General features: G+C 37.6%; 1 protein-coding gene across 7 annotated transcripts in view; it reads left to right on the plus strand.

The window, feature by feature from the left end:
- Window positions 1-25,666, plus strand: part of szt2 (SZT2 subunit of KICSTOR complex) — a 337,146-nt gene that overhangs the window by 60,187 nt on the left and 251,293 nt on the right. For all 7 annotated transcript variants that reach the window (XM_039735449.1, XM_039735443.1, XM_039735448.1 and 4 more), the window contains exons 13-20: window positions 26-178; window positions 273-387; window positions 2,923-3,128; window positions 5,903-6,139; window positions 6,574-6,652; window positions 14,449-14,537; window positions 17,722-17,890; window positions 24,845-24,959. In XM_039735449.1, coding sequence (XP_039591383.1) covers window positions 26-178; window positions 273-387; window positions 2,923-3,128; window positions 5,903-6,139; window positions 6,574-6,652; window positions 14,449-14,537; window positions 17,722-17,890; window positions 24,845-24,959 — 1,163 coding nt within the window. The remainder of the gene's footprint in view (window positions 1-25; window positions 179-272; window positions 388-2,922; window positions 3,129-5,902; window positions 6,140-6,573; window positions 6,653-14,448; window positions 14,538-17,721; window positions 17,891-24,844; window positions 24,960-25,666) is intronic.

Consider the following 25,666-nt stretch of genomic DNA (forward strand, 5'->3'; position numbering starts at 1 on the left):
AAATAATTCACTTCTATTTTCACAGCCCAGTTCCTAAACACTTGCACACACCAGGAAACAATGGCCACTATAGCACAATCCAGTGTCGGATTTCACATTCTGCACTTACGTCCTTGCTTAGGGACTGGAGCAGTTTTGTCCTTGTGGAAGGCTATTCCTACATTAAACTGATTTACAGGTAAGCATTTTAACTTGTTTGCTTTTCTGATTACTGAACCTTTTGTTAATAAACACTAATTAATTTGCCTTCTTTTCTTGTATTGTTCACACAGTGCCTCAGATCATCCACCCACATCTTTTTACCTTGTTCGTTTGATATCAAAAGCACCATGCATGGTGCTAAGGCTTGGCTTTCCTATTGGGACTCCTGCTCTTCTCAGAAATAAGGTATAATTATAATTTTATCCAGAGATATTTTAATAATACAATGTAGACTTAATATTATTTTATAATAAAATATCATATTTTTTTTTACCAAAAGCAGTAATGATGAATGAAGTAGCTGTAAAAAAATGTAAATTTAAAAAACATTTTAAATGAATCCGAAGTTAAAGGATCAGCATGCTTAATACAGGGGTCTCTAGCCATTCCAAAGAAATTGGGAAAGCAGGGATGTAATTTCTGACCAATATATGGTAGGAGGGGACAAATGGATCACTGAGCTAATAAAGATTATTTAGAGAACGATACACATTTTAGTAACAACCAGATAAAAGAAGAAACATAGTCATTCACCCTACTAACATTTCTCCCTCTTTACAATTTTAGTGGTGCCCTGTTTGGGCTTTTCATTCATGTTTAGAACTAAAGGATTTTCTGCCTAGAAAGCTCCTAAAATGGTACACTTTAGCTTGTGGATACTATTTATGAATGATAAATTTGCTGTTAACACTAGAATTATCAGAGCCTACGAAAAAACTCGTAATTCCGTCCCACCTTAAACTGCTTCTTAAATCCCTTCACACCTCTCCGCCAGCGTCCTTTGTCTTCTAAATGTGCTGATAAAGAGAAGCTTGGAGCAGCCGGCTATTCCATCCCTCCACCAATTTAGAACGTGCACGAACTTCAGCTTGATTGAGTATCTGGGAGTGAAGTGGAGTTTTAGAGTGGAAATAATAGATCGTTATTTGGAACACACGCATTTCATGTCTGTTCCGTTTCTACAGTAATCTGTGTCAACACATTGTTAAAACAGAAACGTTTTTTATATTCTAGTAGTAGATGACAAAATGTAGACATAAACTATATAATGTATGAAGCCTGAAGTCCAAATAGCAAAGAAACATTTTCACAAGAATAACACAATTGCGCTTTTATTCAAAAATATAACTGCAGAAACAAAAGCGCCTTAACATGCGACATTGACAGCAGTTTATTGTAACTGCCTCCGTGGTTCAATAGAATCAGTTCCCGCTTGGGAATCAAGAGGTCACGAGTTCGATCCTGTGCCCTCCGATTTTAGAAGTAAACTGCTCTTAGTCTTACTGTTTTAGAATAAAAGCATACATTTGATTTCAGTCTGTAACAGCCGGTGCAATTTATGATCCTTGTAAAGGTTAGCTTTTTTTTTTTTATTCACTTTCCATTCTCTCAGTTGCGTTCAGAATCAATCCATACAACCCCATCTGACACGGCTGTTTTCACTAAAGACGCACTATAGCTCTGCAGTGTACCACGATGCATACTAACGCCCAACCCCAAAGTGCAAAAAGTGCACTTTTGTTATACTTTTACACCAATATATGTTCCTGTGTTTGAACGACACGGGCAGATGGGGAGTGTCTGATGATTTGCATATAGCGCCGAAGTTACTGCTCTTTATCATTCTTTCCTCTGCATGTCCTGGAGTACAAAAGAAACAGCATACAGCAACATGCGGGGACTGGCAGGAACACTCAATAAAACTGAATAAAAAGAAAATCAAGTGACAGTGAGATACGAAGAAGGCAGCTTCGCCAGCGTTTGTGTGTCAGAACCCGGGGCGGGGGTGGGGGTTGGGCGTTAGTATGCATCGTGGTACACTGCAGAGCTATAGTGCGTCTTTAGTGAAAACAGCCGTGTCAGATGGGGTTGTATGGATTGATTCTGAACGCAACTGAGAGAATGGAAAGTGAATAAAAAAAGCTAACCTTTACAAGGATCATAAATTGCACCGGCTGTTACAGACTGAAATCAAATGTATGCTTTTATTCTAAAACAGTAAGACTAAGAGCAGTTTACTTCTAAAATCGGAGGGGCACAGGATCGAACTCGTGACCTCTTGATTCCCAAGCGGGAACTGATTCTATTGAACCACGGAGGCAGTTACAATAAACTGCTGTCAATGTCGCATGTTAAGGCGGCTTTTTGTTTCTGCAGTTTTATTTTTGAATAAAAGCGCAATTGTGTTATTCTTGTGAAAATGTTTCTTTGCTATTTGGACTTCAGGTTTCATACATTATATAGTTTATGCCTACATTTTGTCATCTACTACTAGAATATAAAAAACGTTTCAGTTTTAACAATGTTTTGACACAGATTACAGTAGAAACGGAACAGACATGAAATGCGTGTGTTCCAAACAACGATCTATTATTTCCACTCTAAAACTCCACTTCACTCCCAGATACTCAATCAAGGCATGAGCTGGGAGAAGTTCGTGCACGTTCTAAATTGGTGGGGGGATGGAATAGCCGGCTGCTCTAAGCTTCTCTTTATCAGCACTTTTAGAAGACAAAGGGCGCTGGCGGAGAGGTGTGAAGGGATTTAAGAAGCAGTTTAAGGTGGGATGGAATTCCGAGTTTTTTCGTAGGCTCTGGTAATTCTAGTGTTAAGTTTCAATAGGAGAATGAGCATGTTATTAATCTGAATATGAATAAGATAAACACTTGATACCTTGTGCTGTTTAAATTTTAAATTCCCACTTCTTCCATTCATTTTTAGATTGTGGATGAACTACGGGAAAGAATTCTGCAACTACGATTTCCTCAACGTGTGCAGAGCAAAGAAGCAACACCAAAAGTAAAAAGAAAAATTCTTGGCAATGCCTCACCATCTAAATCCCCTCCTCTGTCCCAGTCCCAGCCAGCTTTGTCAGACAGACCATGTGTTGTGGTACTCCATAAACCACTAGAAAAGCTCCTCATCAGGCAAGTTTTTTTTTTTTTTCGGGATTTACTTTAGGAGGATATGGCATTATGGTAGTTAGTGGTTCTGCTTCACAGGTCATACTTCATAGGTTTGAATTATGTGTTGGTTATTGTACATGTAGCATTTGCATGTTCTCCCCCTCTCTGTTTCTATCAATGTTTTGGCAGAAGTAATTAGTCACCTCAAACCCACAACTTGTCCACTAGATATTGTTTCCCCTTGTCTCCCTTTTTGGGTCCAGTTTTTTGGATATTATAAATAGTTATCTAGAGACTGGTTCAGTCCCATACTATTTTAAGCATGCTGTGGTGTAGCCTTTAAAAAAAAAAAAGTAATCTGTATTTTATAGGCTTTTCAATCATCTCCAAGTTGCCTTTTCTTTCTAAAATTGTGGAGAAAGTTTTCTTTCCACAATTGTAAGCCTTTCGAATGAAAATGATATTTTTGAAATATTTCTGTCTGGTTTTCAGGCATACCATAGAACAGTGTAAGTACTTTTAAGGGTTCTAACTGATCTATTATTAACACTAGAATCCCTGAAGCCTACAAAAAAAGTCAAAATGCCGGGGCACCTTAAATTCCTTTATACCTCTTCATCAGTGTCTTTGTTTTGCAAATGTGTCAGTCAGCACAAACAGTAAGCAGCCTCCTATCCCATCCCCCACGGACGCAGCTGAAGTCGGACGCAAAGTTCTTCCAGTTCTTTATCTGTGAGTTAGGTGTCTGGAATTGTATAGTGTAAATAATATATCATTATTGGAATACATACATTTCATGTGTGTTCCGTGTCTAAAATGATCTGGGTAAATGTAGGATGACCGGAAATGTGAGGCAAGAAATGGTGAACACATAAATAAAATGGAATCATTTTTCATCTTATAGAAGTAATTGACAAAATGCTAGTGTGAAGTGTATAATGTGTGAAAACTGAAGTCCAAATATCAAACACTTTGCCAAAAGGTATAACAAAACAAATATGCTTGTATTGAAGAATATGACCAAAGAAAAAGAAATCATTCAATTTACATGTTACTGTCAATGATTAAAAACCTCAGCTCAAAGATCAATTGAAACAATGTTGAAATGTGTGCATGGCTGATGCAGAGGTAAGAAATGCTGCCTTGTAATCAAGAGTTTGGTGGGGCTGAGCCTGGGTTCTCCCTGTTTTTTGTAGTGAGCTGCTTTTATTATTACTGTTACATAATAAAAACATACATTTGATTTGAGTCTAGCAACTGGTGACTTTTTTTATGACTTCAGCTGCATTGGGATTACAGGCTGCCTGCTGGCAATACTGATTGACACATTTGCAAAACAAAGACGCTGATGAGGTGCGATGGAATTTAAGGTGGCCCGGCATCATGACTTTTGTTGTACGCTTTAGGGATTCTAGTGTTAATAAGTGTCTCTGGGGATACGGATATCTTGTTTTTTTTAGATCTGATTGCAGCATTTGATACAGTTGATCATGACATCCTTCTTGCCCATCCTGAGCAGTATGTGCGTATCCAAGGAGCTGCTTTGGAATGGTTCAGGCAGAAGCTTTTTAAGTCAGTCCGGGCAGTTACTCCTCTTCCTTGGCCTCTATCACCTGTGGTGTCCTTCAAGTATCTATTCTTGAGCCTGTTCTTTTTTTCACTGTACATAATGCCCTTAGGATCCATTTTTAAAAAAACATATTTCTTTTTGTTGTTACACAGATGATAAATATTCCAGTAAAACATAGCAAACCAAATTCTCTTGAACCATGACTAGAATGTCTGAAAGGCATTAAAATATGGATGTCACTAAATATTCTTAGTTTAAATGAAAATGAAAAAAAAAAAACATATTGTGTGTTTGGACCTTATGGTCATACTTGTGCTCCTACACGTAATCTGGGCCCTTTGACAACTCACTGTAAACCCTTTGCAGACAGGCTTGGTGTGATTTTTGATAATGTCCTCAAATCTGGAAAACAAATTAACTCCATTGTAAAACCTGTTTCTGTCAGCTCGGGTTACTAGAAATGATTTTCAAAAAGTAGTTCATGCTTATGTCTTTTCTTGGCTTAACTTTTGCAACTTATTTTACACTGTATTTGATCGGTTATCCATTGCTATCTCAACTTCAACCAGAATGCTGTGGCCAGGCTTCTAATGGGCACACAAAAACATAATCACGTTTACTGGCTTCATGATTTCATGTTCACTACAGGATTATGTTTGATATTTTGTCAGTTTTTAAGTTTTTGAATGGTTTAGCCTCCTTGATCACTTAGGACATCTGACCAGAAGTTACTGGTCATGCCGAGGTTTAGATTCAAGCGAAAAGGGGACTGAGCCTTTGCAGTAGCTTCTCCTAAACTTTGGGATAGTCTGCTTTCTTATATTAGGTCAGCATCAACTTTGATCAGTTTTTTAATATTTTTGCCCCAGCTTTTTAAACTTGCATGAGAGTACTGATTTGTAATTTATTTATATATTTTAGTGTGTACTGTTTTTTTAATCTATTTATATATTTTGGTATATTTATTTACTGTACCTATATATTTATTGCTGTATTTATGGAAACTTACATAAAAAATAGGTTGTGGATTCCTGGACTTTTCTGTAATTTCACTTCATTTTGGTTGACTCTGATAACACTCTAATTTGCATAGAAGTGCAATTATTGGGCTATTTGAAGTGCATACACAAAAGTAATTCTTTGTCAATATAATGTAAGATCTAATGAGTACCAATCACTATGCTTCCATTACGCAACTGGATCATTTGCCATCTTCTTATTTCAGGTATGAAAAGCTTCCTTCAGATTATAGGCTTTCATTTATTTTGAATATGGAGAGTTTGGCGCATACATCTGCAGTGCCGGCACCTCTTACCTTTGCAGCTGGACGCACAGCATCCTCCACCCTGGCATCTCTTTCACGTTATTTCTTCCACCAACGTTGGATATGGACAGTGCACTCCGGTGTTGGTCCTCCTCTTCCATTACCTGCTGTGGCACAGATCCTTTCTGTACTTTCAGAGTAAGATTAATATATTCTAAAATTACTTTTAGTTCATACTTATGTAGGCTCATATGTTTATAGTGTCTGTATTGTCACATGTCAAGAGCACATATATTAATGTGGAGGTAAAGATTTTATAGGCTGCAGTCATTGATTGACACGGATATAGAATTACAGAAGCCAATATACTTTTAATTTGAATGAGTTATACAATGCTAAAATGCAAATATAATTGACCTGTAATTGGGAAATTCTATTTGTGACTGCTTGAAAATTGCACATTAATAACATTTTTTTCTTTAATCAATGTTTTTATATGAATAATTTGCTGTTCCCCATATATTACATCAAGTACAATGTACTGTTCCTATATGCTGGAGTGTGGCTATGTCTAGTTTTTAAATTATTACTTTTTTTTTTTTAATTCCAAAATGTTTTAAATATTTTTATAGAATTCGTGTTTCTGAAGGTTTCCATTTTGCTGCAAGTGGAGATGGAATTGTGAATATGGTGACAGAATTACCTATGAAGGTAAGTACAGAAATGTTAACATGCTCAAAAACAGACTTTTTCCTTGTAGATATTATGTTTGTGTTTCTCTTTGAATTGATTTTAGAGTAAAAGTTATATAGAAAAATAGAAATGCTGACTACAACAACAACATTTATTTATATAGCACATTTTCATACTAATAATGTAGTTCAAACTGTTTTACATGATAAAGAAAGAGAAAAAAGACAAAGTAAGAATTAAAATAAGACAAAACTCATTAACATAGAATAAAAGTAAGGTCCGATGGCCAGGAAGGAGAGAAAAAACAAAAAAAAACTCCAGACAACTGGAGAAAAAATAAAATCTGCAGGGGTTCCAGACCATGAGACCACCTAGCCCCTTCTGGGCCTTCTATCTAACATAAACGATCTGTCCTCATTGTTTTTAGGGCTCTCATGGAAGGACTTAATGATGATGGTCATGTGGACTTCTGGCCTTTAATCCATCAATGTAGGAACATCATTGTGCTTTGATTAGGTGGTGGTGGCGCAGATCGCCACCACAGAAAACTGGGAAGAGAACAGAAGAGAGAGTAGGGGTTAGTATGGATTTTGGAACCACCATGAATATGTATCATAATTAATTGAATATACAGAGCATCAGGATTAAACTAAAATTAAGTTATGAGAAAGCCATGTTAAAGTAATGTGTTTTTAGCAGTTTTTTTAAAGTGCTCCACTGTATTAGCCTGGTGAATTCCTATTGGCAGACTATTCCAGATTTTAGGTGCATAACAGCAGAATGCTGCTTCACCACTTCTTTTAAGTTTACTGTAGCTCTTGGAATTCCAAGCAGACACTCATTTGAAGATCTAAGGTTGCGATTTGGAATATAAGGTGTCATACATTCCGATATGTAAGATGGAGCGAGATGATTTAAGGCTTTGTAAACCATAAGCAGTATTTTAATGTCAGTTCTGAATGACACAGGTAACAGGTGTAGTGGCATCAAAACTGGGGTGATGTGCTCGGATTTTCTTTTCCTAGTTAGGATTCTAGCAGCTGCATTCTGCACTAGTTGCAAGCAGTTTATGTCTTTTTTGGGTAGTCCTGAGAATAGGACGTTATAGTAGACTAGTCGACTGAAAACAAAAGCGTGAACTAATTTCTCAGCATCTTTCAATGATATAAGAGGTCTAACTTTTGCTATATTTGTTAAGCGAAAAAATGCTGTCGTAGTGACCTAATTAGTATGTGATTTAAAATTCAGGTCGCAGTCAACAGTTACCTCTAAATTCTTTACCTCCGTCTTGACTTTTAATCCTAATGCATCAAATTTATTTCTAATAACCTCATTATATCCATTATTGACAATCACTAAAATTTCTGTTTTCTCTTTATTTAGCTAGAGAAAATTACTATTCATCCATTTAGAAAAACAAGTAAGACATTGTATTAGTGAAACAACAGAGTCGGAGTCATCAGGTGCTATTGATAAAAACAGGTGCGTGTCATCAGCATAGCTGTGGTAGCTCATGTTATGCCCCAAGATAATCTGACCTAACAGAAGCATGTAGATCGAAAAGAGCACCGGACCCAGGATAGAACCTTGTGGAACACCATATAGAATATCATGTGTCTTTGAGTTATAATTACCACAACTAACAAAGAATTTTCTACCTGCCAGATAGGATTCAAACCAATTTAAGACACTGCCAGAGAGGCCTACCCATTGTCTAAGGTGATTTCTAAGAATATTGTGATCAATTACAAGGGATTTATTTATTTCCCTTTATTATATAACATGTGGACATGTCAAGTTTTCGTCTCCATTTAAATCATATCTTTAGATAAAGGTAATACAACTGGGGAAAAAAATGAAAATTTGACTTTGTGATAATTTTTTCAGCCAAAAATGAACAGATATATAATTTCTGTCTGTGGAAAATGTGTGTACAACCTTGGCTCTGATAGCTGGTATTGCACCTATTTGCAGAAACAACGTCAAGTAGGCATTTCCTATAACTCTCTCTACCAGTCTCTTGACATCAAATAGGAGACAGTGTTTCCCCACTCTTTCATGCAGAATTGTTTCAGGTGCATTTTTGTCTGTTTCACATCCCCCTGCAGCATTTCAATGGGATTCAGAGCCTTGCTTTGTCTTGGCCATTCCAAAAATCTCCATTGCTTTCGTTTCAGCCATTCCTTGGTGATTTACTGATATGTTTAGTCAGTCAGTTATATTTGTTTATAAAAGCACATTTAACACTAGAATCCCTGAAACCAACAAAAAAAGTCGTAATGCAGGGCCACCTTAAATTCCTTTGCACCTCTTAAGCAGCGTCTATGTTTTGTAAGTGTGTCAAGCAGCCTGCTATCCCAGCCCCCACCGATGTAGCTGAAGTGAGATGCAAAATTCTCGGAGCTCAAGTCTGTTTATCTGGGTATGAAGTGTCTTGAGTTGTATATGGTAAATAATATAACATTATTTAGAATGCATACATTTCATGTGTGTTCCATTTGTACAATCATCTGGATAAATGTAGGATGACAGGAATTGCGAGGCAAGAAATGTTGAACACATAACTAAAACAGAATTTTTTTTATGTTATAGTAATCTACAGTATATAAAAGCCAAATACCACTGACTCACTCATCACGAAATCTCCCGAGCCATGAGGACTTGGGACTTGAAATTGAGAATGTAGGTTACCATTAGCCCATAGATGCTCAGTAAGAAACGGTTTTAAAAACTTTGTGGTCCAAGCACGAAATTTCTTAGTTTTTTAGACCCATTCACTCCATTTCTTTCCAAAATAAATTTCTTTAAAGTAAATTAAAAATACTTTCATTTTTATGAAGAGTACAAGTTTTGTTTTGATATTTTCGAGTTTCCATAAAGCATTTAAAACTTGCCATTTACAGTAATCCCTCCTCGATCGCGGGGGTTGCGTTCCAGAACCCCCAGCGATAGATGAAAATCTGCGAAGTAGAAACCATATGTTTGTATGGTTATTTTTATATATTTAAGTCCTTATAAACTCTCCCACACTGTTAACATTATTAGAGCCCTTTAGACATGAAATAACACCCTTTAGTCAAAAGTTTAAACTGTGCTCCATGACAAGACAGAGATGACAGTTCTTTCTCACAATTAAAAGAATGCAAACATATCTTCCTCTTCAAAGAATGCATGTCAGGAGCACAGAATGTCGGAGAGAGAGAGAGAGAGCAAGAGAAAAGCAAACAATCAAAAAATCAATACGTGCTTTTGGGCTTTTAAGTATGCCGATGCACCGCAATAAAGCAGCATTTTTTAGAGGAGCGTCCGTATCCTCGAGGCAAACAGCCTCTGTGTAAACAGCCCCTCTGCTCACACCCCCTCCGTCAGGCACAGAGAATGTCAGAGAGAGTGAGAGAGACGGAGAAAAGCAAACAATCAAGTACCGCGTGGGAAGCATATCTTATATCATTGAAGAGTTTTATTTAATATGTAATGCATGCTCTGATTGGGTAGCTTCTAAGCCATTGGCCAATAGTGTCCCTTGTATGAAATCAACTGGGCAAACAAACTGAGGAAGCATGTACCATAAATTAAAAGACCCATTGTCCGCAGAAATCCGCGAACCAGCAAAAAATCCATGATATACAGTATATTTAGATATGCTTACATTTAAAATCTGCAATGGAGTGAAGCCGCGAAAGTCGAAGCGCGATACAGCGAAGGATCACTGTATTTATCTTTTTAAAATAATTTAGTTAGGTTATTGCAAGGTACAAACCGGATTCCAAAAAAGTTGGGACACTAAACAAATTGTGAATAAAAACTGAATGCAATTATGTGGAGATGGCAAATGTCAATATTTTATTTGTAATAGAACGTAGATGACAGATCAAACGTTTAATCTGAGTAAATGTATCATTTTAAAGGAAAAATATGTTGATTCAAAATTTCACGGTGTCAACAAATCCCAAAAAAGTTGGGACAAGTAGGAATAAGAGGCTGGAAAAAGTAAATTTGAGCATAACGAAGAGCTGGAAGACCAATAAACACTAATTAGGTCAATTGGCAACATGATTGGGTATAAAAAGAGCTTCTCAGAGTGGCAGTGTCTCTCAGAAGCCAAGATGGGTAGAGGATCACCAATTCCCACAATGTTGCGCAGAAAGATAGTGGAGCAATATCAGAAAGGTGTTACCCAGCGAAAAATTGCAAAGACTTTGCATCTATCATCATCAACTGTGCATAACATCATCTGAAGATTCAGAGAATCTGGAACAATCTCTGTGTGCAAGGGTCAATGCCGTAAAACCATACTGGATGCCCGTGATCTCCGGGCCCTTAAACGACACTGCATCACAAACAGGAATGCTACTGTAAAGGAAATCACAGAATGGGCTCAGGATTACTTCCAGAAACCATTGTCAGTGAACACAATCCACCGTGCCATTCGCTGTTGCCAGCTGAAACTCTACAGTGCAAAGAAGAAGCCATTTCTAAGCAAGATCCACAAGCTCAGGCGTTGTCACTGGGCCAGGGATCATTTAAAATGGAGTGTAGCAAAATGGAAGACTGTTTTCTGGTCAGACGAGTCACGATTCGAAGTTCTTTTTGGAAATCTGTCCCGCCATGTCATCCGGACCAAAGAGGACAAGGACAACCCAAGTTGTTATCAACGCTCAGTTCAGAAGCCTGCATCTCTGATGGTATGAGGTTGTATGAGTGCGTGTGGCATGGGCAGCTTGCATGTCTGGAAAGGCACCATCAATGAAGAAAAAATATATTCAGGTTCTAGAACAACATATGCTCCCATCCAGACATCATCTCTTTCAGGGAAGACCCTGCATTTTTCAACAAGATAATGCCAGACCACATTCTGCATCAATCACAACATCATGGCTGTGTAGGAGAAGGATCCGGGTACTGAAATGGCCAGTCTGCAGTCCAGATCTTTCACCTATAGAGAACATTTGGCGCATCATAAAGAGGAAGGTGCAACAAAGAAGGCCCAAGACGATTGAACAGTTAGAGGTCTCTATTAGACAAGAATGGGAGAGCATTCCTATTTCTAAACTTGAGAAACTGGTCTCCTCGGTCCCCAGACGTCTGTTGAGTGTTGGCCATTAATAACAATAATATGATCTCGCGGGCCGGATATAATTACACGCCGGGCCGGATGTGGCCTGCGGGCCTGGAGTTTGACACATATGGACTAAATAGAACTTGAAAAGATATATTTTTTCAAATGTGATCGCGCAATTCAGATCGAGTTGACGCACACTACAGTACATCGAGCCCGCGTGCTATTGTAGTTTTGCCTGCATGCATCAATAAGTTACCCTCCCCTCGCTCTTACTTTTTTACCGTTCATCTAATGAATACACTGAGTATGGCTTTACCAAAACAATCATTGATTGCGAATAAAGTATCCATTTTTCATAAAGCTTCAATTGGTGATCTGTCTTTCTGCGTTAACCGCAGATTTTTTTCATACGTCTGAAACCAAGGGGATGTGAGGCTAAAATGAATCGTGAGGCGCGTGTACATATTCAGTGTATCCCCTCTCGGGAATCAAACCTCGGATGCCGGTGCTAGAGGCTAAGCCTCTACTATTGCGCCACGGCGTGTGGTTTGTCTATTTGAGCGTAGCAGTGTAATTGGTTTTGTTCAGCACTCTTTGGAACTGTTGCTTTTTGTCTGCGCACTGCGTCAGTTCACGTGTGCCGTTAAATATGGTTTTATATGTCACTCGCTCGCTTCTAACTGTTTCGCTGCCTTCTTAATTATATAATGTATGTCTTCAGCGGTTTTTGGAGCTCTTCCTGGTTTTCTACGTACTGTGTTATTACATGGGAGGTGTGATAATGTCACACGAAACTCCGCCCCCCATATATATATCCACCCCGATCTACATACTGTCACATAAACGAAACCACACGCCGTGGCGCAACATGAGAGGCTTCGCCTCTAGCGCTGACGTCCGAGTTTTGATTCCCGAGAGGGGGTGCAGTGAGTGTGTACACCTGATGAGCTCAGAATTAGGGCGAAACACGTGCCGCGTACTGTTTGCATTATTTGACAGTAAAACTATTTCAATATATTCAATATACATATATCAGCGCTTCCCGATTCATTTTACCCTCGCACCCCCTTGGTTTGAGAAGAAGTATGAAAAAATATAAGGTTAACGCAGAAAAACAGATCACCAATTGAAGCATTATGAATTATAGATACTTTATTCGCCATCAATAATTGTTTTTGTAATGCCATAGTTAATATAATCCTCCTTCCATTTCATTATTTTTCCGCGACTCGCCATGATTAAATGAACGGTAAAGGAAGGATATTTATCTTAACCTTGTTAATTCTTCCAGCTAGAGTCAGATGAAAGTTTGACCATCTATGCAAGTCTTGCTCAATTTTTCCATACAGATGGTGAAATTTTGTTGATAAAGAGCTTTATGTTTACTTGTGATATTTACCCCTAGGTATTTAAACTGATCTGCAATGATAAAAGGTAAGGTGTCCAATCTAATATTGTATGCTTGAGAGTTCACTGGAAAGAGCACACTTTTTCTTTAATCCACAGGTTCTCCGCTGTTTTATTGTTCGTTTATTATGATTATTATAGTTCTCTTTATATATCACGTTGTCAATTCAGCACTCTGGTTGTAATATGACGAAGCTCTTGAGCTCACTCTTGAGAATGCAACGTATAGTTGTCCAGGAGAAAAGCAATCTTGCCTGAAATCAATGGCAACCTTTTGTTGGGTCTGTCCCTGAGACTTCTTACTTCTCATCGCGAAGCAGAGACTTACTGGAAATTGGAGGCATCTGAATTGAAATGGGAGATCAGAGGGTGTAACGGGGATGAACACAAGAACTGTGCGTTGGGAGGTCAGTAAAATGGATTTTCGTGGCTGAGCAGCTACACACCAGCCTATGATTACTATGTGCAATGCCAATCATTGCCTTGAGTGATGGAAAGTGCCATGCCATTGGACTCTGAAGTAGTGGAAACATGTTCTCAGGAGTGAGGACTCAATCTTCACTGTCTGGCACTCTGATGGATGCATCTTTAGGACTATGTAGTGTCTACTGCCAAGTTTGATGGAGAAAGTTAATGGTCTCGGGCTGTCTTTCAAGGTTTCAGCTATGCCTCTTGGTTCAAGTGAAGTGTATTGTTAATGCTACAGCATACAAAGACATTTTAGACAATTGCGTGCTTCCATCTTTGTGGTAACAGTTTGATTAAGGCACTTTTCTTTTCCAGTATTACTGTGTTCCTGTGCACAAAGCCATGCCCATAAAGACATGATTTGATGAGTTTATTGTGGAGGATCTTGAGTGGCCTGCTCAGAGACCTAAACGCAATCCTACTGAACACCTTTGGAATATCTTTGGATTTGGAATGCCGATTGAAAGTCAGGTCTACTTGCAAAATATCAGTTCTTGACCAAACAAATACTCACTTGGCTGAATGGATGTAAATTCCCACAGACACACTTCGGAATCTGATGGAAAATCTTTCCAGAAGCGTGGAGGCTGTTATAGCCACAAAGGGGCACCAACTCCATATTAATACACATGGTGCTGAAATGGGATATCCAACAAGCTCATATAAGTCTGATGCATATATTGTATGTCTTGCTTGTGTGCTTTGCTTCTGTAGGCAGTTTATCCAGACCATGTTCTGTATGTACATGAAGATGTTAACTGGGTGTAGGAATAGCTTCTTAAGATTATGTATATAAGCAATTTGTATTTGATTAATGTACACACTGTATTTTTTATTCTGCTCATATTTAATTTCTTTATTTTTTTTGATACTTTAGTGTGTGTCCCAAAATGGAGATGGAGAAATTCACACATGCATTGTTCAGTATGTTCTGTTTCCTCCCCATTCAACTTCTTCTAAAGACAGGTAGGGCTTTTTGAACATACTGTTTTGTTGGTTTAAGTGCTTCTATATCCTTTCAAAATTTGCTTTAGCATAGTTCAGCAGGGTTGGAATGTATTAATGAATAAGAAAGTCTGAACAGTTCTTTTTATCTATGGGGAAATGAGTGATGTTATTTGTTTCATGCTATTCATGCCATTCACAGCTGATAGGCATCTGCTTTGCTTTCTGAAACCATATTTAATATCAGGTTCATTTTTATTGTCGTGTGCATAATACAATGAAATTCTTGCTTCAATATCTCATGCAGACTAGTGACATCGTGCAATACCAACAAGAAAGAAAGAAAGAAAGAAAGAAAGAAAGAAAGAAAGAAAGAATTTTATTTGTCCCTAGGGGGGCATTTGGCTTTTTACAGAATATATTTACATAAATAAATACATAAATAGGTAGTTAAATAAGTAAATAAGCTGAGCTGAAGGCCGCTATCAAAGCATCCTGGGCTTCTATAACACACTATATCTAATGCCACGACGCATTGATACAGTAATTCATGCAAATGGAGCCCCAACCAAGTATTGAGTGCGTGGATATACTTTTCAGTAGGCCAATATTTTGTGCTAAATGATTTTTTTTTTTTTTTTTTTGGTCTTAAGTAATATTCTAATTTTCTGAGATACTGAATTTTGAGTTTTCGTTGCCTTTAGGTTATAATCAGCAAAATTAATCTATATGAGTTTCACTTTTGAATTGCATTACTGAAATAAATTAACTTTTCAATGATATTCTGATTTATTGAGATGCACCTGTAGGGACTGTTTTTTCTGATGTTAAGATTCAGACAATTCTCTTTACACCAAGAAACAAACTTCTTCACCTGATTCCTATACTGTATCATTCCCTTTATCAATATAACCCTTAAGTGTAGAATCATCTGAGAATTTCTGTAAGTGACTTGACTTGATGTTATATTTGTTATCAGAGGTGTATAGAGTAAAGAGAAAAGGAGACATGACTGTTCCTTGTGGTGCTACAGTGTTGCTTACTTGTGTATCAGAAACTGCAATTGGCCTGACAGTCCATTATCCAGAACACCATAGGCTCATCCACTTGCATATCTCTGAGTTTACACCTTAACAGGGATGACTGGATGGTATTGAAGACGCTGGAGAAATCAAAAACATAATCCTCACAGTGCAGATTTTTCCCAGTGAGAATATGCTTTGTGAAGCAGATAAAAAGTAACACCTTCCACTCCAATTTTTGTCTGACAGGCAAACTGCAGTGGGTTTAGGTGGTTTACTATAAGTGTACTCATATAGTCCAGGACCAGTCTCTCCAAGGTTTTCATGATGTGAGACATAAGTGCCACTGGTCAGTTGTCATTAGATGAAAATGCGCCTACCTTATTTGGAACAGGAATAATGTAGGATATTTTCCACAGCAGTGGTACTTTCTATATCCTTACGGAGTGACTATACAGGTGTCAGAGGACACCACAAAGTTGGTCAGCACAGGCCTTGAGAACTTGAGGACTGGCTCCTTTTGGTCCTGCAGCTTTTCCTGTATGTAGCTTCCTCAGTTGTTTCCTTACTTGGTCTTCAGTTATGGACAGTCCATACTGATGGTAAGAGGTGGACTTGTCACTGGTCATTCCAGTTGGCATGGTAGGTTTGTTGATGTAGTAGTTATGGTGTGGGGAGTCATTGCAAGAAGGTGGCACTGGGAGGTAAAATCTATTAAAAAATTCGTTCAGGGCAATAGCCTTGTCCACATCCCCTCCTAGCACCTGAGCCTTGGATTGCTTGAATCCCGTAATTATACCCAATCCATTCCAGATATTCTTCATGTTATTCTAAGTGGGTTTTTTTCTAATTTGGCTTTTTTAGGCATCCTTTCCTTGAGTCATCTTTTATTTTAGCACACTCTGCGTGTCCTTCAGAACCTCTTTGTCACTGGATTTTGAATGCTTTCTCTTTCTCATTCAGGAACCCTTTTAGCTCCTTAGGGCTTTTTGTTTGTAAAGCATCATGCTGTCTTTGTCTTTACCACTGTATCGACATAGAAGATAATATAGTCTGTGATACAGTGAAAGAGTCCCTTAGTGTCATCTCCATGTGACTGTCGCATAATTTCTCAATCTGTGTTTTGGAAGCATTCATTCAGAGCCATTGCATCCTCCAGGCTCCATTTCTTCACTATTCTCGTGGTAACAGGTTGTCATCTAATAACAGGCTTGTAGCTGGGAATAAGATAAGTCAAGTTGTGGTTAGATTTGTATAAAGAAGCCAGTAGATTAGATTTAAAGGCATCTTTAACATTTAAATACATCAGTTCCAGACTGGTATTTCCTCGAGTGGAACTGGTCGTAAACTGACAGAAATTTGTCATTGTTCCTTCCAAAGCACATGATTGAAGCTACCACATTTTGTAACTTCAAGGTTGGAGTGAGTCATCATTAAAGTGCTGGTAACAGAAAGAATTATTTCCGTTGCTAGGTCCCATTTGCGAAGTATATTTTGTAAAGTTTGACAAAGTTTAAAATTACTAAATCTTTCAGTGATTTTGTTGAACTCAAGGTGGAGCAAATTGATCTGGGTTCCCTCATCACTACTCTTGATGAATGAGGGGGAAAGGTGGATCTTCAATTCAAATACTTAGTCCCATGCAGGTTGCAATTCCTGTTCATGTCTTACGCTGATTTTTCCAAAAGCTTTTATTTAACAATATTTCAGAAAAAAATGCATGTTTTGTTTGATGTGAGCATATGACTAGATTACTAACATGTGGTTAAATGACAAGAGTAGCATGAGATTTTTTTCTTTTCCCCATTGACGTTTTTGTAGTCTGGCATAAGTCACAATAGACATTCTGTGATAAACATTTTTAATCTCCTTTTTTATCTAAGAAAACATGAGGCTAAAAATGTTTCTCAGTGATCACAACAAAACATATGGGGTAATTAATATATAAAAATACCAGTTTTGGGTAGTCTGTTCTTTTAAACATTAATTAGTTAATGTAATCTCCATTAAGTGTTCTTTACACAGAACATAGTTTTTTTACATTCCTATTAACAACATCATAACTGTGTAAATGACTGAATAATATGAAAGCAAATAATGGACTGAGTATTGATTTATACTGTTTCATATTTGGGCTTTGCCTTCACTTTTTTCAAATTTTTTTTTTGATTTTACATCTTTAGTTTTTCTACTGATGACGACAATGACACAGAAGTGGAAGCAATTGAGGTGGATACAGAACTTAACTTGGTGACTGAATGCTGGGTGGAACCACAAAGCGGCCTAGTTTTTAGTAGTTTGAACAGCCATTCACATCTTCAAGGACTGTCTTATCAAGAGATACCTAAAGCTGTATGTCCTTTATATATCTTGACTTATTTTTTTGTTAAAAATAAAAAGCTAATTAATTATGGTAATTTCTATAATATTGCAGTATTAGTAGAAAAATGACATACATAAGAAGTAGAAATTTCTTTCATTAAGTGATAAAAATACATGGTAGCGCATTTAGGGCGGCACGGTGACGCAGTGGTAGCGCTGCTGCCTCGCAGTTAGGAGACCTGGGTTCGCTTCCCGGGTCATCCCTGTGTGGAGTTTGCATGTTCTCCCCGTGTCTGCGTGGGTTTCCTCCGGGTGCTCCAGTTTCCTCCCACCTCCCAAAAGACATGCTGGTTAGATGCATTGGCGATCCTAAATTGTCCGTAGTGTGTGTGTGCCCTGCGGTGGGTTGGCGCCCTGCCCAGGGTTTTTTTCCTGCCTTGCACCCTGTGTTGGCTGGGATTGGCTCCAGCAGACCCCCGTGACCCTGTAGTTAGGATGTAGTGGGCTGAATAATTGATGGATGGATAGTGCATTATGTTGAATATTTTCATAATGTCCGCATATTCAGATTGTATCGTGTCAGTAACTAAAGGGTAAATCATCATCCTCCTTCTGTCCATGCTTCTTCTAAACCCACTTAATCCTGAGCTGGGTTGCATCATATATAACTGAAATAATATATGAGGTTGCCTTTTAGAAAAGTATCTCCAGTCACAAAGGACTAGTATAAGAATTATTTTACAGTGCTTTTTTTTTTTTTTTAGAACAAAAGTTATATTGGTAAATGCCTCCATATATTAATAACATTATTTTGTGAATTTTTATTTACATTAATTTGTAAATGATGTTATAATTTTTGTTTATTTAAAAGTTAAATGAAAGTGTAGATAGATAGATAGATACTTTATTAATCCCAAGGGGAATTTCACATTCATTTTTTAGTTTTACTTTTTTATTTTGTTCTTAATTCTATTGTTTGGTTTTTATTTTTAGTTTTCCACCATTTATATTTTTTTAGTTTTTATTTAGTTTTTAGTTTTTCAGCAGTTTGAGTTTTGCTCAACAAAAATATTCATATGTACCGTAGATCCCGGAATACAGGCCGACCCGGTATATTAGCCGAACCCCTTCTCTACCTACTAAATTACATGTATTTGCCGATGACCGGCATTTAAGCCGACCCCCTTCTTCAAGCAAAATTTTCTAAATTTCCTTAAAAGTGTATATTTATAATGTTTATTGGCGAGAATTTGAGACTGCCGGCATTTTTGATATATAATATAATGTGCATAATTTACCAAAACACCAATAATTTTCCTAATGTACTAACCAAAAAGTTATAAAAAGTGCCAAGCCTACTTCGATTAAGCTAGGAGCATGGCGGCACGCATGGTCGCAGCGACTCAGGGCTCTCCTTTTCAGTGCACTTTTTGTTGTTTTTGTACTTTTTTTTGTCCTTGTTTGTGCACGATCGGTTTGGCGAACATCCGCTACACCATTCAGAACCTTATACACATCGGTGTCCAGAGCCAGACATCTGTTTCGAGTGTTTTTCATCACACGCACAACATCCCAGACAAAATAGCGAGACCAGCGGGCTCTCCGTGGATTGTTGTCGAGTCTAGGAGACAACACAGACGGAGGAGGGAAAGAAAGCAGAAGATGGGCAGCAGTTCCGGCATTATGCTAAAGCTATAAAACAACCATACAAGCCCTATACAGAACTTTTTTCTGCACTGAAGGAGCTGCTTTTAATCTCATTGTAGATGCGTTTAGTGACAATTAAAGGCATTCTATTCTAGAAACAATTTCATACTGTACTCACCATTTAATTTGACATCTTTGGGCTGCAGTAAGGGAGGAGATATTTCCACACAATATCCATCTTTGTTTCGATTGCGATCGCTTATTTTTACCTTCTCTTCCTTCCTTAGCAATTATGTGTCTTGCTTGCATGGTCTTAATGAATTATATATATAGATAAATCACTGCAATGACGGAAATTACATCCACAAACACATGTATCTGGGCTCCGACTGACACTACTAACGCCCTCGGTTGTTTGTTTACAATCACGCAAGCGGATACACGTGACCGCATCCGTTTCGTAACACAAGATGTTGATTTAATTTTAAACTTCCCGATAATTTATTATAAATTTTATTAATAAAATCAACAACTAAAACACTTTTTTGAATAAATTCTTTATTTAATTTAAAGTACCGGCATGCAAAGTTACTTCTTCATCTGAAAGATGGCTCTGTGGTTTCGTCATTATTTACTTCTGTATTCATCGGCAAAACCGTCATTGCGCTGGAAATCTTGAATCTGAAACGATACTCGTTGTATAAACCGACCCCCAAACTCCAAGCCAAAAATCTAGGATGAAATTCTCGGCTTATATAACAGGATCTACGGCACTGTGCTTTTCAAGTCTAAAAACACAATTTTCTTCACACCATATATACTCGCGTATAAGTCGAGTCTTAAAACCTACAAAATTGATCATAAAATCAGACCCCGATTTATATGCCCATTAAAAAATACAACACTTACATTTTTTTTTGCATCTTCTTGCTTCCTCAAATCTCAGTTTCTCAGACACATCGAATTTTGTTGTAGTAGCGCAGTTACCAATTTCTTTCACCACTTCAAAGACTTTTAATTTAAAACCAGCTTCATCTTTTCGTTTGATCGAATGCTCCATCGTAGATAAGGGATGCTCTTACGATAAAGGTGTATGAGGGTGTGAGATACAAAAAACACAAAACAGTGCAAACATTGCTTTGGAATAGTTTGGGTATTACCGTGGGGTCATGTAGGCACAATACATAAAAAAAAGACAGTATGCTCTGTGGTTACTCTCTTAGGTGGGCGTTAGCATATTGTAATCCCTTGGACCAATAGGGTGAGTTTTCCACATTCGACTTATATGACCGACATTATATCGAACTGGCAACCTCTTGATTATGAGTCATCAGTTCTTACAGCTGCACCACCCAAGTGGTCGTGTCAGCATCTTACTCTAACCCAATTTCTTTTTCTTTGGTTATATTCTTGAATAAAAGTGCACTTGTTTTGTTATATTTGTACCTTTTGTGAAGTGTTTATTTGTTATTTGGACTTCAGTCTTCACACATTATAAACTTCATGTCAAAATTTTGTCATTAATACTATAACATGAAAATGTTTCTGTATGTAGGTATGTGTTCAGCATTTCTTGCCTCACATACCCTGTCATCCTACATTTACCTAGATTGTTGTAGACATGGAACACACAAGAAATGCATGTGTTCCAAATAACGATATGTTATTTACTCTATACAATTCCAGGCACCTCACACCCAAATAAACAGACTTGAACTGGGAGAACGTTTTGTCGAAATTGAGCTGCAGCAGTGGGGGTGGGGATAGCAGGCTGCTTGTACTGATCGACACATTTGCAAAAAAAAAAAAGACACTAATGTAGAGGTGTAAAGGAATTTAAGATGACCCAGGCTTTTTTCGTAGACTTCAGGGATTCTAGTGTTAAATGTATTGTTTTTTATGTTTAAATGCCTGTCCAGTTGTGAGGTCAGTTGAACATGGTGGACAGAAAAAAAAAATCTGTAGGGGTTCCAGGCTAAAAAGAAAACCCCAGCAACTACAGGTCATTCTGCCTAACATACATGTTTTTAAGCTATTTTACTTAATATTTTTTATAGACTATATATCTTAATGGATTTGACACATTGGGGCTTATGGCAAGTTGGGGTAACTGCTTTGATTCAAACATTTAAATGTCACAGGTGGCTGCACAGGACTTTGATCAGGTGGAAGGTGATGCAGAACATCACAAAAGAACCGGAAAAGAAAACAGTATAAAGTAAAGATTAATAAAGATTGCAGATTCACTGAAGAGTATAATAATTACATGCAAAATAAGTTCATTAAGGGTAGGACTAAAATGTATTCAGGAAAAAACACTACATTCCGAGGCAAGGTAGCAATCAAAAAACACATGCGCATAACTTGAAAAATTACTACTGCTGACAAGACTGGTCTTTCAGGGCGATTCAAGGCCTGCGTTTACCAGCATGGAATACCATCAGGTGTTCTTTGGGTACTGGCTAGGCTTACAGTAGAATATCAGCCTCATTGTTCTGTACTGGAGCAGCTTCATCCTAAAGCTTCCTCTGAAATCCATTGAGGAGAAGTTAAAGGTATTGCGAGCAAGAGAGTTGCCACAGTACTGCAAATCTTAAGGCTGGTGTTATACTTCACGCGACGCGTTGCATGCTGCAGCGGACGCTCCTGCTACGCAAGCGTTGTAGTGTTTATACTTGCGCGCGTACTTTACGTAAATCTGGAGGAATCCACCAGGTGGCAGTGCGAGATATTATCGCGTTGAGAACATGTTCGGCTTCTCTGTGTTGTGAATTGCCTAAAACACCTATTAAATTCCAATAACACCTTACCGCAATATCTCTGAAAAGGATGTTTATTGTTAAAATCCATAAATCCAGGGATGTATGTGTCCATTCCAGGAAGCATTGGGCACGAGTGAGAAACAGTCCCTTGACGAGGCCTCAGCTCATCGCAAGGTGAATACAAGCACACACATACACTAGCGTCATTTTAGTGGCACCAAATCCCCAAATCTGCATATCTTTGGAAGGAAACCGGAGCACAGTGTGGAATACCAGCAACATAACTCCCTGCGAGACAGCAGTGGCACAAACTGCTACTGAGTATAGTTCCCGAGGGAAAATCCGGTCTCCAAAATATTGAAGTCCACTGTTTTGAAAAAGCACAAGAGAAAGAGTGACAAAAACTGGTACAGAATGAAGGTCATGGCAGCTGTAGAGGAGCAGAGCAGTGGTGATGTGATGGGACAGCAAGAAGCCTGGACCAAATGGGAGCAGGTGATGGAGCGAAAGATCATGTGGAATGATCTCTGGAATGGTGGATCAACACCTCATCAAGTTCCTTAATTAGACTATTTGTATTGTTCATCCAAATCCTTCTAAACTGCACTGCTGATGCCTTGCCGAATGACCAGCTTACCCCTTCTGTCAGGTGCCCCAGGGCTGTTGCTGACCATCGCTATAAGTGACAGCATGACCAGGTCTTCCAGGCAATTACTGATATCATCTGTGGCACACTTAACATCTGCTGGAGAACAAAGCTGGTCAAAAACACCATCCGCTTTGTCAAAGGGGGAAAGATCAACTGTAGAACCACCGGAACGCTCTTTATTTTACCTGATAGAAAGCAAAGAGCAGGCTTAGGAAAGCAGCTGCTGTTCAGTCCCCACATTATGGAAACTACACTGCAGGCAAAACATTTGTTGTGGTCTGACTCATTAAAGCAAACCCTTTTGCTGGGCTTTAATATGCCGTGGGAAAGAATGTATAGAGGAAGCCAACAAGCTGAAAAGATACAAATCTGGAGAGCTAAAGAACAGTTGGTACAGAATAGACTGGAATGCTACAAGTAAGTGTTGGAGGACGGTTGTTGTGGTGTTGGAGGCTGTTCACTCTGCAAGGTACTGTATATGCCACTCTTGGTATAATAGTAGGGAGAGGGACATTCATTTCTGTGTCTAAAGACACAGCCAAGAAGCTGTCAAGATGACTCTGGCTCTAGATGACAGATCTGTCAGTTGCTGCTAGGGCACAGGTCAGGTTGAACGGGCAACAGTGTGTGATTTTTTGAATGACCCAAAACACCCAATGATCTCATATAATGTCATAGATGATGTGCCCTAGCCTAGCATGTTGTAGAAGTTTCTGGAAAAACATAGCTGACCATACAGAAAATGGATGTTTCAGTTTGATTAACATAAATTATGATAGTATAAGCCCATTAATATTAGATTTAAGAGGTCTACGACTCTAAAACACAATCTGCATTCCCGGAAAATGTAAACCTTTGGGGGAGAGGTCATAGTCAAAATAAAGCAAAATCAAAGTTTTGGATGACTTAGCCCAACTGATTATAACCCCCTTATGACCATTTTATGCTATTTTAAGTATGTGCTGGGCAGTCTAATGAGATTAAACAATTTAATTTTTTGATTCAGAGGCTCCCAGTATCTATGTTGTCACTTCCCATAGGAAGGAGGACTAATAGCATGGCAATATAGCAATGAGACAAAGTGCCACAGCAGAGTACTAGAAAGAAAAACAGAGTATAGTTTTGTTCTATTTAAATAATACAGAGTTGCCATTTGACTGTTTATTCAAGATCCGTAATCAGGGTATTAAAGAATAACCTAATGAGTCTTCCGCCTGGATTTAAATGTTCAGACCAATCGTGCATCTCCTACACAGATTATGCTACAGCCATAGGAACTAGTAGATAAAAGCCTGACATCCTAGTATGTTTTTTTTTTTTCACTCATGTACAACCTTATTATTTCTACATCTTTTGGTTGTAACATATGTTTCAATATGTATGAGTTAATAAAAGGAACCATTGTATATTAAACCCTAAAATAACAAAAGGCCATGTGATTTTAATCCCAATTTCTGATAGTAACTGCTGCAGGTTTGTTTAAATAAACTGAAAACTACAAATATAATTATTTGAGCAGCTTGTGAATGACACATTTCAGGAGTCGGTTCTACTCAAAACAGGTGCATGAATTAATTTGTCTTTCCTCCATAGTCAGAAAGAAAATTCATTTTACAATATTTTTAAGATGGGTATAATTTGGCTTTGGATAGTGTTGTAATGTGTTTGGTAATAGACTGGTCTCAGAGTTAACAGAATTTCTTGCTTGTTTAGTAAAACGTGATTAGTCCTACTAATTTAAAAAGGATCATGTTGCTGTCTGTATTATTAGTAAAAAGTTACATTTTTCCATTTTCTGTATTCAAAGATAAATAGTTATTGCTCATTCACTATTTACTAGTGGAATTTTTCAAAGGTTAGTTTTTGTATGTTTCACTATGTATTTGTGTTACAAAAGTTTGATTTGCTGTTTTAATTCTTTTGTAGATTTTTCCTTATGATCTTACCTGCATATCTACAATTTTAACATTTGAATATCTGAGTCAGTTATGCCAGAACAAAGACCATATATCCCCTATTGCTGGTATTAAAGAAGAAGGTGGTAAGAATGATATATACTTATGTGTGTATATATAGTACAATTTAACACAATTTAGTGTAAATGATTGATCACAGTAAATGTTTGGGATTATGTTAATATCTTCTAAATTTGTGACATTTTTAACTTTTACATTCAATATAATTTTGTATATTTTAAGCCATATGTGTTTTATGAAATTAAAATAGACAATCTTCAGTTAAATTGATGGCAAAATAGCAGTGGTGTTGTCCAATTATTAAATGCACTAACAAACACGTTTAAGTATGCATTTTTTTCACCCCACATTTGCACATTTTGCAGTCTTGTATCTTATCAGATATAAACTATGTAGCCAAAAGTTTATAGATACCTGAATATAACACCTATATTATTAGAACATTAGAAAACCTTAGATTAGAACGAGCCATTAATCCCAACAAAACCTACCAGTCTTAACCACTTACTTTCTTCAAAATAACATCAAGTGTAATTTTGAAGGTCCCTAAAGTCCTACTGTCCTACTGTCCAACATATTACTTGGTAACTTATTCCATGTTTTTATGGTTCTGTGTGAAGATAAACATTTTAATGTTTGTGTGAAATTTATCATTAACAAATTTCCAAATCTTCCCCTGAACTTGATGAACCAAGAGTCCAATGACAACGACGCTTTACACCACTCTAAATCATGCTTGGAATTGCACATAGAGATCTATATTATGAAGCTC

Source organism: Polypterus senegalus, chromosome 14 (assembly GCF_016835505.1).
Source record: "Polypterus senegalus isolate Bchr_013 chromosome 14, ASM1683550v1, whole genome shotgun sequence".
NCBI classification, from domain to species: domain Eukaryota; kingdom Metazoa; phylum Chordata; class Cladistia; order Polypteriformes; family Polypteridae; genus Polypterus; species Polypterus senegalus.